The sequence below is a fragment of the Coregonus clupeaformis genome, chromosome 11, assembly GCF_020615455.1.
Source record: "Coregonus clupeaformis isolate EN_2021a chromosome 11, ASM2061545v1, whole genome shotgun sequence".
Taxonomy (NCBI): Eukaryota; Metazoa; Chordata; class Actinopteri; order Salmoniformes; family Salmonidae; genus Coregonus; species Coregonus clupeaformis.
This window is the reverse complement of record NC_059202.1, coordinates 23,078,141-23,093,001: the sequence shown is the minus strand read 5'-3', so window position 1 is coordinate 23,093,001 and position 14,861 is coordinate 23,078,141. Positions and strand designations below refer to the sequence as shown.

General features: G+C 43.5%; 1 protein-coding gene across 3 annotated transcripts in view; it reads right to left on the bottom strand.

The window, feature by feature from the left end:
* The window catches only part of LOC121576547 (zinc finger CCCH domain-containing protein 13), a 48,177-nt gene that overhangs the window by 12,836 nt on the left and 20,480 nt on the right, over positions 1-14,861 (bottom strand). For all 3 annotated transcript variants that reach the window (XM_045223481.1, XM_045223482.1, XM_045223483.1), the window contains exons 3-5: positions 9,073-9,202; positions 1,968-2,058; positions 291-390 (exon numbers count right to left, since the gene is read on the bottom strand). In XM_045223481.1, the coding sequence (XP_045079416.1) occupies positions 291-390; positions 1,968-2,058; positions 9,073-9,202 (321 nt within the window). The remainder of the gene's footprint in view (positions 1-290; positions 391-1,967; positions 2,059-9,072; positions 9,203-14,861) is intronic.

Genomic DNA, 14,861 nt, shown 5'->3' with positions numbered 1-14,861 from the left:
TGGTAGAGCATGGCGTTTGCAACGCCAGGGTTGTGGGTTCGATTCCCACAGGGGGCCAGTATAAAATAAAATAATGTATGCACTCACTAACTCGCTCTGTAAGTCGCTCTGGATAAGAGCGTCTGCTAAATGACGTAAATGTAATGTAAATCAACAGAATAATATAATCCTAATCTCTCACGCCAACAGGAATATAATCCTAATCTCTCACGCCAACAGGAATATAATCCTAATCTCTCACGCCAACAGGAATATAATCCTATATCCACAGACAGGGGGCGCTCTAGTACCTTTATCCTCGTAGTACTCCTCCTCAAAGTTAGCCTCCAGCTGCTTCTGTCGCTTCCTCTCCCCCTTCATCTCCTTCTCCTGCAGTTTACGAGCGATGGCCTGGAAACGTGCATGGAGACACACACACACACACACACAAATAAACAAACCCCTCCAAACTGCTGACACCACCACTTGTTATCTTTACCCTATATTTGGCTTTTTTTCCCTGTGAATAAGGAACTTAAAGGAGTAGGTTTTAAGAAGTATGAGGAGTCAGCAGTATGGCCCTGCCCATTGCCAATCAGTCCTGGATTCAAATACAATTTGTACAAATCTTACAAATACTTTCAGCATTTGCTTTAGCCTGCCTGGGCTAGTGCCAATTATGGAGGGTTTGAAGTTTTGGGATTATTCTATTGGTTCCATGGAACCAAGTAGACTCAAGCACAGATTAAAAAAGGTGCAATATCCAGAAATCACTTCACCACTTCCTGGTTGCTAAAATTAAAATAGTTGGCCTAATTTCTGTTTATGTGACAAAACAAGCAATTTATCGTCTAGAGAATGATTGTACCATCTAAACCAATGTGAAATATATTTTCAATAACCAAAAACATTGTATTTTCAGCTGGTTTACACAACCGAAAGTAAGACGCAAAAAATAAACTTATCAGGAAGCATACAAACAGCGCACTTAGAACAGATCTACCGCTTCTTAGACTTGCTTTCAATGAGAATGACAGATCTATAACACATATTTCTATGTGAATTTGGTCGGGTCGCCCAAAAAGTTACATATTTCAGCTTTAAGTATTTGAAATGATTTCAACACAACATGCAACAATTTCAAAGATTCTACTGAGTTACAGTTCATATAAGGAAATCAGTCAATTGAAATAATATCATTAGGCCCTAATTTAGGGATTTCACATGACTGGGCAAGGACGCAGCCATGGGTGGGCCTGGGAGTGCATAGGGCTTTATTACAGACATAAATACTCATCGGCAACCTGCGCGCACCCCCTCAATTCTCTGGCAACAGATCTGGTGGACATTCCTGCAGTCAGCATGCCAATTGCACGCTCCCTCAAAACTTGAGACATCTGTGGCATTGTGCTGTGTGACAAAACTGCACATTTTAGAGTGGCCTTTAATTTTCCCCAGCACAAGGTGCACCTGTGTAATGATCATGCTGTTTAAAATCAGCTTCTAGATATGCCACACTGACAAGATCATCCATCCACCTGACAGGTGTGGCATATCAAAGGAGAAATGCTCACTAACAGGAATGTGAAGACATTTGTGCACAACATTTGAGAGAAATTGGCTTTTTGTGCTCATGGACATTTTCTGGGATCTTTTATTTCAGCTCATGAAACTAACACTTTACATGTTGCGTTTGTATTTCTGTTCTATATAGTATTTGAACCCAGTGCCAATAGCCATAAAGTACATACGGCAATAATGAGGTCACCAGACATGAGGTCACCATTGGGCTAGACATTCTTTCTAACACTAAAGTAGAATAAACAAGTACAGGCTGTAACACCAATAGTGGAGTTCAATAAGCCAATCGGGTGACCCATCCGTGGTGACCCATCGATACTACAGTTTTGGTGATTGGAGGGAAGAGGAGGTATGCCCATGTTGATTGGTTGAGGAGGGAGAAGGGGGAGGGGTGTAGTGTCACTTACCGCATCCTTCTCCTCCTGCATCCGCTGCTGCTTTGCCTGTCGGACCAGTTCAACCTGAATCTCCTGGGCAATCTCATTGTCACTGCGCTCACTAGGTGTGTGTGTGTGTGTGTGTGTGTGTGTGTGTGTGTGTGTGTGTGTGTGTGTGTGTGTGTGTGTGAGACAAATAAGATGAGAAAACACCATTAGAAGAAGCGGATACACAACAAAAAACTCAACTGCCCCAAAACCTGCACCCTGCCCAAGGTTCTGCTTAACTCAAATCAGATATCTCAGAACGTGGCTTTATGAGAACAATGTTCAATCCAATGGATGAGACAAGACCTGTGCACCGGTGTTCCTGCTTCTCCTTCCATAATAATGCTTATATATTTTGTCCTAAAATGTATTTTTTTTGCATATTCCAACTCCCCGTCATTATCAACAGCAACTAGGGTAAATGTTGTTCTCCTTGACGGCTCGGGGATTCGAACCAGCGACCTTTCGGTTACTGGCCCAACGCTCTAACCGCTAGGCTACCTGCCGCCCTCTAACATCTACACAAACTCATGGGTAGTATATACAGTATGCTGTGATACAATGGTCTCTGCATTTCCAGCCAAACAACCCCGTTTCACAGCGCTGATGGCAATGACAAGGCTATCACTGAACACAAGTGCTACCGTTGACTAATCAAGTGCTTTGACCGATAGCATCTCTCTCTCTGGCCCAGGTAGGCGTTCATATCTTAGAAAGCCTCAACACATTTCAGAACTGATAATGATGATAGTCAGCCTGCCATGCTAGAAGATGTCTGAATGGCCCCGCTAGAGAACGCAGCTAGAACCTGTCTGTGTTGCAGGGGGCGTATTCATTAGGGTACACCGTTGCAAAACTTTTTTGCAAAGGAAAACAAAAACATACATTTCCTATTGGACGAGTTCAGATTGTCCATCCCGGTTTCAGTTGTCTTTCGTTTGGTCTCCATGAATACGACCCAGATTTAGCCAGTGTAATAAAGTTTTAATAGCTTTTATTATCTCAGGGTAGGAGTGTTGATCCAGGATAGGGGTATTTCAATCTTACCCTACGAGGTCGGCCGTACTGCTGTTCCACTTGATAATGAATTGCACGACTTTAAAATCAGTCCCTGAATAGAGGTGATGAATGAAAATAAAGCAGTGGAACTGGCTCCGAAGTCAAGATTTGAATTTGAGGGATCAAGGATGGTGTCTTTTAAATCATAGTGAATATGATTATATGGACAGGGGGAACCCTGATCCTAGACCTGCACTCCTACTCGAAGATGGCTCTGGTGTATTCTAAAAGGGATGGGCGGCTGAGGTGCCAGGAAGGCTATAACGGATCAGAGATTAGTCAGATGGGTCGTCTCTGGCTGCCGATCTGTCACGAATATAGCCTCAGCTCCAGTGACCTGGGTGTGTTGTTTGATTAGCCTGTTTTTTCATCAATAACTAGGGTACGGGTAGGGCTCGGGTATGACTAAAATGTTGAAGCTGAGCCATTTGCTGTGCAGTACAGTGATATCTGACTAAGATCATAACATGGTTTCAGAAGTGCTTCAACCTCATCAGATATAAAACTGGAGAGATTATTTCAAAACAATTATAATGTTCCTTGAGTTTTGTCGGAGTTGGGAAACTCCATTGGAATCGTATTAACGGCCATTGTGTACGTTGCCCATGCTACGTCAATGGGCCACGCGGTACATTCTGGGCGAAGGAGAGCTCTCCTTCAAGGAGTGAATGGGAGTAATTTGGGCGCTAGCTCAAAAACCCAACATTAGCATGAATTTCGTCAACAAGAAGTACAACATGACCAATCTTTTCAAAGATAATTAACATGCCATCTGTAATATTGTATAGCTTTGGAATCGTGACATAACGTACTTGAGAAAGATAGGCACGTTTCTTGACTCAGAGGTAAGAGAGAGCGGTAGAGAGAGAGAGCGGTAGAGAGCACAAGAGCGGTAGAGAGCGGTAGAGAGAGAGAGAACGAGAGCGGTAGAGAGAGAGAGAACGAGAGCGGTAGAGAGAGAACGAGAGCGGTAGAGAGAGAACGAGAGCGGTAGAGAGAGAGAGAACGAGAGCGGTAGAGAGAACGAGAGCGGTAGAGAGAACGAGAGTGGTAGAGAGAGCGAGCGGTAGAGAGAATGAGAGAGGTAGAGAGAGAGAACGAGAGCGGTGGAGAGAGAGAGAACGAGAGCGGTAGAGAGAGAGAACGAGAGCGGTAGAGAGAGAGAGAACGAGAGCGGTAGAGAGAGCGGTAGAGAGATAGAGAGGTAGAGAGAGAGAGAGAGCGGTAGAGAGAGAGAACGGTAGAGAGAACGAGAGCGGTAGAGAGAGAGAACGAGAGCGGTAGAGAGAGGGAAAACGAGAGCGGTAGAGTATAATAGGGCTTGGCGATATGAACAAAATAGATCACTGTATTTTTCAAATGTTTATGTTTTTGAATAATATAATTTTTAAAATGTGCTTTATGAGTAGTGTGTGACCTTAGGGTGGCAACACATACCTTCTAAGTGATTTCAATGGGTCTCTCTCCATTCTGATTGTTTTATACTGTTCAATTAAACTTCAACTCAAAATACTTTTTCAGCATTTTCATCAATTTCTGCACTCATTTCAGATCATTTTCGCACTGCCCTGTAGGGCTGCAAGATATGTGCAAACAATCTAGGCCTTATTCTTTACCTAATGTGGCAATTGCAATTTGACTTGCGATTTAGATCACTTGGGGAAACTGTTGGAATCATGGAAATAGAATGATTATTATAATTATATAGTTAGAATATATTAGTGGGCACTATGAATACTGCGTTGTTTGACATGACAACGAATGAAAATTCCAGGGAGGAGTTACAGTGCATTCAGAAAGTATTCAGACCCCCCCTCTCTTTTTCCACTTTGTTACGTTACAGCCTTATTCTAAAATGGATGAAATATATATTTTTCCTCAATTTACACACAATACCCCATAATGACAAAACGAAAACAGTTTTTTTTTTTGCAAATGTATAAAAAATAAAACAGAAATATCATATTTACATAAGTATTCAGACCCTTTGCTATGAGACTCGAAATTGAGATCAGGTGCATCCTGTTTCCATTGATCATCCTTGAGATGTTTATTCAACTTGATTGGAGTCCACCTGTGGTACATTCAATTGATTGGCATGATTTGGAAAGGCACACACCTGTCTATTTAAGGACCCACAGTTGACAGTGCATGTCAAAGCAAAAACCAAGCCATGAGGTCGAAGGAATTGTCCGTAGAGCTCCGAGACAGGATTGTGTCGAGGCACAGATCTGGGGAAGGGTACCAAAAAATGTCTGCAGCATTGAAGGTCCCCAATAACACAGTGGCCGCCATCATTCTTAAATGGAAGAAGTTTGGAACCACCAAGACTCTTCTTAGAGCTGGCCGCCCGGCCAAACTGAGCAATCGGGGTAGAAAGGCCTTGGTCAGGGAGGTGACCAAGGACCCGATGGTCACTCTGACAGAGCTCCAGAGTTCCTCTGTGGAGATGGGAGAACCTTCCAGAAGGACAACCATCTCTGCAGCACTCCCCCAATCAGGCCTTCATGGTAGAGTGGCCAGACGGAAGCCACTGCTCAGTAAAAGGCACGACAGCCCGCTTGGAGTTTGCCAAAAGGCACCAAAAGGACTCTCAGACCATGAGAAACAAGATTCGCTGGTCTGATGAAACCAAGATTGAACTCTTTCGCCTGAATACAAAGCGTCACATCTGGAGGAAACCAGGCTCCGCTCATCATCTGGCCAACACCATCCCTAACGGTAAAGCATGGCTGTGGCAGTATCATGCTGTGGGGATGTGTTTCAGCAGCAGGGACTGGGAGACAAAGTAGAGAGAGATCCTTGATGACACCAAGTCCCTTGGCTCTGTCATATCCTCACATGGTCTCTCCTATCATTGCTACGCAGACAACACACAATTAATCTTCTCCTTTCCCCCTTCTGATAACCAGGTGGCGAATCGCATCTCTGCATGTCTGGCAGACATATCAGTGTGGATGAATGATCAACACCTCAAGCTGAACCTCGGCAAGACGGAGCTGCTCTTCCTCCCGGGGAAGGATTGCCCGCTCCATGATCTCGCCATCACGGTTGACAACTCCGTTGTGTCCTCCTCCCAGAGTGCAAAGAACCTTGGCGTGACCCTGGACAACACCCTGTCGTTCTCCGCTAACATCAAAGCGGTGACCCGATCCTGTAGGTTCATGCTCTACAACATTCACAGAGTACGACCCTACCTTACACATGAAGCGGCACAGGTCCTAATCCAGGCACTTGTCATCTCCCGTCTAGATTACTGCAACTCGCTGTTGGCTGGGCTCCCTGCCTGTGCCATTAAACCCCTACAACTCATCCAGAACGCTGCAGCCCGTCTGGTGTTCAACCTTCCCAAGTTCTCACACGTCACCCCGCTCCTCCGCACACTCCACTGGCTTCCAGTTGAAGCCTGCATCTGCTACAAGACCATGGTGCTTGCCTACGGAGCTGTGAGGGGAACGGCACCTCCTTACCTTCAGGCTCTGATCAGTCCCTACACCCAAACGAGGGCATTGCGTTCATCCACCTCTGGCCTGCTGGCCCCCCTACCTCTGCGGAAGCACAGTTCCCGCTCAGCCCAGTCAAAACTGTTCGCTGCTCTGGCACCCCAATGGTGGAACAAGCTCCCTCACGACGCCAGGACAGCGGAGTCACTCACCATCTTCCGGAGACACTTGAAACCCCACCTCTTTAAGGAATACCTGGGATAGGATAAAAGTAATCCTTCTACCCTCCCCCTACCAATTTTTATATATATATATAGTAATGTGGTTGTCCCACTGGCTATCATAAGGTGAATGCACCAATTTGTAAGTCGCTCTGGATAAGAGCGTCTGCTAAATGACGTAAATGTAAAACCTGTTCTAGAGTGCTCAGAACCTCAGACTGGGGCGAAGGTTCAACATCCATCAGGACAACAACCATAAGCACACAGCCAAGACAACGCAGGAGTGGCTTCGGGACAAGTCTCTGAATGACCTTGAGTGGCCCAGCCAGAGCCCGGACTTTAACCCGATCGAACAGCTCTGAAGAGACCTGAAAATAGCTGTGCAGCGACGCTCCCCATCCAACCTGACAGAGCTTGAGAGGATCTGCAGAGAAGAAATGGGAGAAACTCCCCAAATACAGGTGTGCCAAGCTTGTAGCGTCATACCCAGAAGTCTCGAGGCTGTAATCGCTGCCAAAAGGTTCTTCAACAAAAGTACTGAGTAAAGGGTCTGAATACTTATGTAAATGTGATATTTCCTTTTTTTTTTTTTTTTACGGTTTTTGCTTTGTCATTATGGGGTATTGTGTGTAGATTGTTGAGGGGAAAAAACAATGTAATCAATTTTAGAATAAGGCTGTAACGTAATAAAATGTGGAAAAAGTCAAGGGGTCTGAATACTTTCCGAATGCACTGTATTGTGACAAGGTAGGAACCAAAGTGTTGGTCAGTGTTTCCTGATGCACAAACAACATGCTGATTTAGGCCTACACCATCACTGGTATCAGGCTGTATAGCTAGCTATGTTTGCTCTGACTCGGTACATTTATTAGCTAGCCAGCTAACTAGCGATTAGCGGCTAACACGGTTCAGTGACAACTTGCTAAGAAAAGACAAACTAGCTGTTTGCAGATGTAAGAATCACAAACTAATAGTGTTCTTATAGAACACTTCTGGATTTATATTAAGAAGCAAAGTGGAAACTGCATCGTTGTCATCAACATTATTACATGTGCTACATTGACCATGCAGACTGAACTCAATTGCCTTGTAGTCGAGCAACAACAAATGCCCTCGAGTGACAGGGGGCGGGGCTAGGTCTGTGTGGAAAACGGCATGGAGAGAGAGAGAGATATGACTCAAGTAGCAGATCAAATTATAAAAATGGACATTACACACAGCCTATCACATTTAACAAATACCATTATAGAAGGTAAAGTAAAAATCCAAACCGGGGCATGCATCAATACCGGTATATAGTAAAATACGGTAAACCGCCCAGCCATAATGTAAAAAACAGTATGTGTGTGACTTAATGTACCTTAGACACTAGAGCAGGGTTGCCCAAACCTGTTCCTGGAGAGCCACCCTCCTGTAGGTTTTCACTCCAACCCCAGCAGTTGGTTTTCGCTCCAACCCTAATCTAGCACACCTGATTATAATAATTAGCAGGTTGATAAGATGAATCGGGTTACCTACAGGACGGTAGCTCTCCAGGTACAGGGTTGGGCAGTCCTGCTCTAGAGATAGCACAGGGTACGTCAGGGAGACTCACAATTTTAACACACCAGTTATGCTGTCTCTGACTTTAAGGTTAAGGTGTGAGTTAGATTGTGAGTCTCCATGAGGTACCCTGTGCTATCTCTAGAGCCTAAAGTAGCATACTGAATGTGTGTGTGTGTGTGTGTGTGTGTGTGTACTGGGAATATTTAAGATGAATAAAGTTCATATTCAGTTAAGAGTAATTCACACAATGCTTAGCATATTTATTTGTTTTCCCTTTCTGCAACACACATGATTTCCAGTGTTCTCTTTGTGACACTGATTTGTGAAGGGGTTGATGGTCACTACACTTGATACGGAATGTTATGGGTTGTTCTCATATCATTTGATAGTGATTGACAGAGTTAATGAAGGCACAAGGACACACTGATTATTATAGCATTGATGACATTATGAACACTGTGATTCTGTAGCAGCTGGCAAAGTCACCGTCCATTGTTTTGACTTCGTACAAGCCTCTCAGGCTGATGTTTAGAGAACATTTGGTACTGTATGATTAGACTATAAAGGGGCTGTCTCCAAGAGGCCAGTGAGACATTTTCTATGCTTCTGTTCTGAAGGCGTCTCCTTAAATTCTTGTATTAAACAGGGTTCATCTTTGATTGATAATATCAACGACCGCTCTCCTTTTTGGTTCACCTGGAAATTCCCGTTACAGTGAGTGTCTGTTTATTCTCCCACATCCGACCAAATGTCTGCTGTGGTGCCATGGTCACAGTAATGTGTGGTGGAATGATGTGTATAATATTATATCTCACTCACATGTCTCGGTGCTGTCTGTAGGCCTTGGCCTTGGCCCTCCGGTCCTCCTCTTCCTGCAGCTGCTTGGCCAACGCTACGTCCTGCTGCACCAGACGGCTCTTGTGGATGTTGGACGCCAAGTGGCTCTCAACTGCGGGGACAAACACGGCAACAAACACAGCACTCAGAATCAGTACACAACCAAGGCATGAATCTCTTCTTCACGCTCTCACAGGTCATCTGGCCAAACCACAACATTTACATTTTAGTCATTTAGCAGACGCTCTTATCCAGAGCGACTTACAGTTAGTGAGTGCATGCATTTTTCATACACAACGCTGAGGAACGAAATGGACAACACCATTGACAACCCCCAGTTTATTTGTTTTGGTGTCTTTTAAACCGCAGGTCACGGACGCAAGTACTTGAGCCGAGAGTGTGTTTATTTGGCATAGTTTGGACATTTTTACAAGAGGAGTAGCATGTTTAATGTAGGAGGAAAGAAAACACAGATGCTTCGTTACAGGGCCTGACTCATTGAGCTTGGTTATGACAAACTAGCCCACGTGATAAACTCAATGACGAGCTGCCATTCCAAGGCTGGCTCCATGTGATGAAACAGACCTGGACAGGGAAGGTTCTAAATCCTCGGTGCTGACGCACTCCCGGACCAAAATAGGTGGAGGAGCATCACTCAATCCCTTGCTACTCATTCAGCTCCACTGGACTGGTTATTGATCCACTGGTAGGTTCCAAGTGAAAAGGACCAAATTACACCACAATTTACTAGAGAGGCTCCATAAAGTTCCTACTCTGAGATTGCGAGACGACAACGAGGGGAAGCAGTAAATCAGAGTGATATGAAGGAAACCAATAGGCCGACATATCGATTTTAGGACGACGCTGATCGATTGTGTAGTGGGTTTTCGGTGCCACACAAAATTGAGGGCAAACATACGACATCAGAGAACAAAATATATTGTTACGTTCAACGCTAGATTTTTTTTCCGGGGGAAAACAAATTACTATTGTCTGTCGTCTTGTATTTCTAAGAACTCAGGATAAAGGTTTTGTGTTTACTCAACCTTGGCGTGGCCTCAGAAGTCTCTGTATAGACTAATTCTTCCAGTTCTCTGTGGCTGGCATCCAAGAGGGCCAGATGGCATTGGTCAATGCCACAGAATGCATGAGACAGTGATGCTGGACAATAAAGGGAAATCATTGAGGCATAACAAGGCCCTAGTTTATAGTCTAATGTGGTGGAAGTGTTTCCACTGCATTAATTTAGCGGTGGCCCTGCTCTAGTCAAGTCTCACCCATCCCCTAGTCAAGAATAAAGCAGTGGCACAGCGCAGTTTCGAGAGGCCCCCTGCAAGTGTTTAACATGATTTTTGAATGACTACCTCATCTCTGTAGCCCACACATACAATTATCTGTAAGGTCCCTTAGTCCAGCAGTGAATGTCAACTACAAAGACCAGGGAGGTTTTCCAATGCCTTGCAAAGAAGGGCACATATTCACATATTGGAAGCTGACATTTCACCATTAGGCCAATGATGACATTGAATGTTCCTGAGTCGCCTAGTTACAGTTTTGACTTGAAAATCTATGGCAAGACTTGAAAATGGCTGCCTAGCAATGATCAACAAACTTGACAGAGCCTGAAGAATTTAAAAAATAATAATGTGCAGATTTTGTACAATCCAGGTATGCACAGCTCTTAGACACTTACCCAGAAATAAATAATTAACAAAATAAAATAATAATAATAATAATGGAAGAATGTCCTTTAAAAAGTTATCAGAGCTGACCTTTTCACAGTCGTTCTACAGAAAATGTCTCACCGGGATCATCCACCCGGACCCAAACTGATGGTGCATGGATACGGAATCCTTGGGACGTCCCTACCCTAAAACATAACCTTAAACCCTACCCTAACCATTTTACATTTCAATTTCAATGGGGTTGCCTTTTCTATGCAAATGTTGTTGATCAGTATAAGTCCCAAATGGGAGGGGAACAGATTGTTTTTCATCTGTAGCCCCATGAAATTAGCCAAACAAGCTATACTGAACAAAAATATAAACGCAACATGTAAGGTATTGGTCCCATGTTTCATGAGCTCAAATAAAAGATCCCAGAAATTGTCCATACGCACAAAAAGCTTATTTCTCTCAAATTGTGCACAAATTTGTTTACATCCCTGTTAGTGAGCATTTCTCCTTTGCCAAGATAATCCATCCACCTGACAGGTGTGGCATATCAAGAAGCTGATTAAACAGCATGATCATTACACACGTGCACCTCGTGCTGGGGACAATGAAAGGCCACTCTAAAATGTGTAGTTTTGTCACAGAACACAATGCCACAGACGTCTCAAGTTTTGAGGGAGCGTGCAATTGGCATGCTGACTGCAGGAATCTCCACCAGATCTGTTGCCAGAGAATTTCATTTTTATTTCTCTACCATAAGCGGCCTCCAACGTCATTTTAGAGAATTTGGCAGTACGTCCAACCAGCCTCACTACTGCAGACCACATGTAACCACGCCAGCCCAGGACCTCCACATCCAGCTTCTTCACCTGCGGGATCGTCTGAGACCAGCCACCCAAACAGCTTATGAAACTGAGGAGTATTTCCATCTGTAATAAAGCCCTTTTGTGGGGAAAAACTCATTCAGATTGGCTGGGCCTGGCTCCCCAGTGGGTGGGCCTATGCCCTCCTAAGCCCACCCATGGCTGTGCCCCTGCCCAGTCATGTGAAATCCACAGATTAGGGCCTAAAGAATTGATATCAACTGACTGATTTCCTTATATGAACTGTAACTCAGTAAAATCGTAAAAAATTGTTGCATGTTGTGTTTATATTTTAGTTTAGTATAAATAACTCAATGCATGCACACACTCCTACAGAATATGCATTAACCTATATTGTGAATAGGTCTAGGCTACATCTTGACTTATCAAGTTTATCAATAGAGATTTACCATTCAAATAAATGATTACCATTATGTAGATAGTAAAAAAAAAAAGTCAAATTGATTGGAAAAAAAGGTTGATTTCAGTTGGTTTCTGGTTTAGCAGGTAGAACGGTACACTGACACAATGCCAATGGCAACGCATACAGTGTAGCTGACTTGTTAGACCTTAAAATCTCCCCAGAATATCTGGCCATCTGGGGGATAATGTTTATTTGTGCAACTAAGAGGAAGGCCTTGTTATGTCTGGCCTCAGAAGCATGGGCTTTCATCTATTCTGGGTAGTGACCTTTTGACCTCAGCAGCTAAGGAATACTGGGAGGCAGCCAATTATAGTGCAACAACACACACACAGGCGGACACAAAGAAATTACATGGCAAAGATGACATTCATCTAAAAATACTCAAACTAAGCTGGCCGATACATCAAATTCATTTGATTAATTCAAAATGTAGACTACCGTTCAAAAGTTTGGGGTCACTTAGAAATGTCCTTGTTTTCGAAAGAAAAGCATTTGTTGTCCATTAAAATAACATAAAATTGATCAGAAATACAGTGTAGACATTGTTAATGTTGTAAATGGCTATTGTAGCTGGAAACGGCTGATTTTTAATGGAATATCTATATACAGTGGGGAAAAAAAGTATTTAGTCAGCCACCAATTGTGCAAGTTCTCCCACTTAAAAAGATGAGAGGCCTGTAATTTTCATCATAGCTACACGTCAACTATGACAGACAAATAGAGGAAAAAAAATCCAGAAAATCACATTGTAGGATTTTTAATGAATTTATTTGCAAATTATGGTGGAAAATAAGTATTTGGTCACCTACAAACAAGCAAGATTTCTGGCTCTCACAGACATGTAACTTCTTCTTTAAGAGGCTCCTCTGTCCTCCACTCGTTACCTGTATTAATGGCACCTGTTTGAACTTGTTATCAGTATAAAAGACCACAACCTCAAACAGTCACACTCCAAACTCCACTATGGCCAAGACCAAAGAGCTGTCAAATGACACCAGAAACAAAATTGTAGACCTGCACCAGGCTGGGAAGACTGAATCTGCAATAGGTAAGCAGCTTGGTTTGAAGAAATCAACTGTGGGAGCAATTATTAGGAAATGGAAGACATACAAGACCACTGATAATCTCCCTCGATCTGGGGCTCCACGCAAGATCTCACCCCGTGGGGTCAAAATGATCACAAGAACGGTCAGCAAAAATCCCAGAACCACACGGGGGGACCTAGTGAATGACCTGCAGAGAGCTGGGACCAAAGTAACAAAGCCTACCATCAGTAACACACTATGCCGCCAGGGACTCAAATCCTGCAGTGCCAGACGTGTCCCCCTGCTTAAGCCAGTACATGTCCAGGCCTGTCTGAAGTTTGCTAGAATGCATTTGGATGATCCAGAAGAGGATTGGGAGAATGTCATATGGTCAGATGAAACCAAAATATAACTTTTTGGTAAAAACTCAACTCGTCGTGTTTGGAGGACAAAGAATGCTGAGTTGCATCCAAAGAACACCATACCTACTGTGAAGCATGGGGGTGGAAACATCATGCTTTGGGGCTGTTTTTCTGCAAAGGGACCAGGACGACTGATCCGTGTAAAGGAAAGAATGAATGGGGCCATGTATCGTGAGATTTTGAGTGAAAACCTCCTTCCATCAGCAAGGGCATTGAAGATGAAACGTGGCTGGGTCTTTCAGCATGACAATGATCCCAAACACACCGCCCGGGCAACGAAGGAGTGGCTTCGTAAGAAGCATTTCAAGGTCCTCGAGTGGCCTAGCCAGTCTCCAGATCTCAACCCCATAGAAATTTTTGGAGGGAGTTGAAAGTCCGTGTTGCCCAGCGACAGCCCCAAAACATCACTGCTCTAGAGGAGATCTGCATGGAGGAATGGGCCAAAATACCAGCAACAGTGTGTGAAAACCTTGTGAAGACTTACAGAAAACGTTTGACCTGTGTCATTGCCAACAAAGGGTATATAAAAAAAGTATTGAGAAACTTTTGTTATTGACCAAATACTTATTTTCCACCATAATTTGCTAATAAATTCAGTAGAAATCCTACAATGTGATTTTCTGGATTTTTTTTTCTCATTTTGTCTGTCATAGTTGACGTGTACCTATGATGAAAATTACAGGCCTCTCATCTTTTTAAGTGGGAGAACTTGCACAATTGGTGTCTGACTAAATACTTTTTTCCCCCACTGTAGGCGTACAGAGACCCATTATCAGCAACCATCAGTCCTGTGTTCTAATGGCACGTTGTGTTTGCTAATCCAAGTTTATCATTTTAAAAGGCTAATTGATCATTAGAAAACCCTTTTGCAATTATGTTAGCACAGCTGAAAACTGTTGTGCTGATTAAAGAAGCAATAAAACTGGCCTTCTTGAGACTAGTTGAGTATCTGGAGCATCAGCAATTGTGGGTTCGATTACAGACTCAAAATGGCCAGAAACAAAGAACTTTCTTCTGAAACTCGTCAGTCTATTCTTGTTCTGAGAAATGAAGGCTATTCCATGCGAGAAATTGCCAGGAAACTGAAGATCTCGTACAACGCTGTGTACTACTCCCTTCACAGAACAGCACAAACTGGCTCTAACCAGAATAGAAAGAGGAGTGGGAGGCCCCGGTGCAAAACTTAGCAAGAGGACAAATACATTTGTGTCTAGCTTGGAATAGCCTTCATTTCTCAGAATAAGAATAGACTGACGAGTTTCAGAAGAAAGTTCTTTGTTTCTGGCCATTTTGAGTCTGTAATCGAACCCACAATTGCTGATGCTCCAGATACTCAACTAATCTCAAGAAGGCCAGTTTTATTG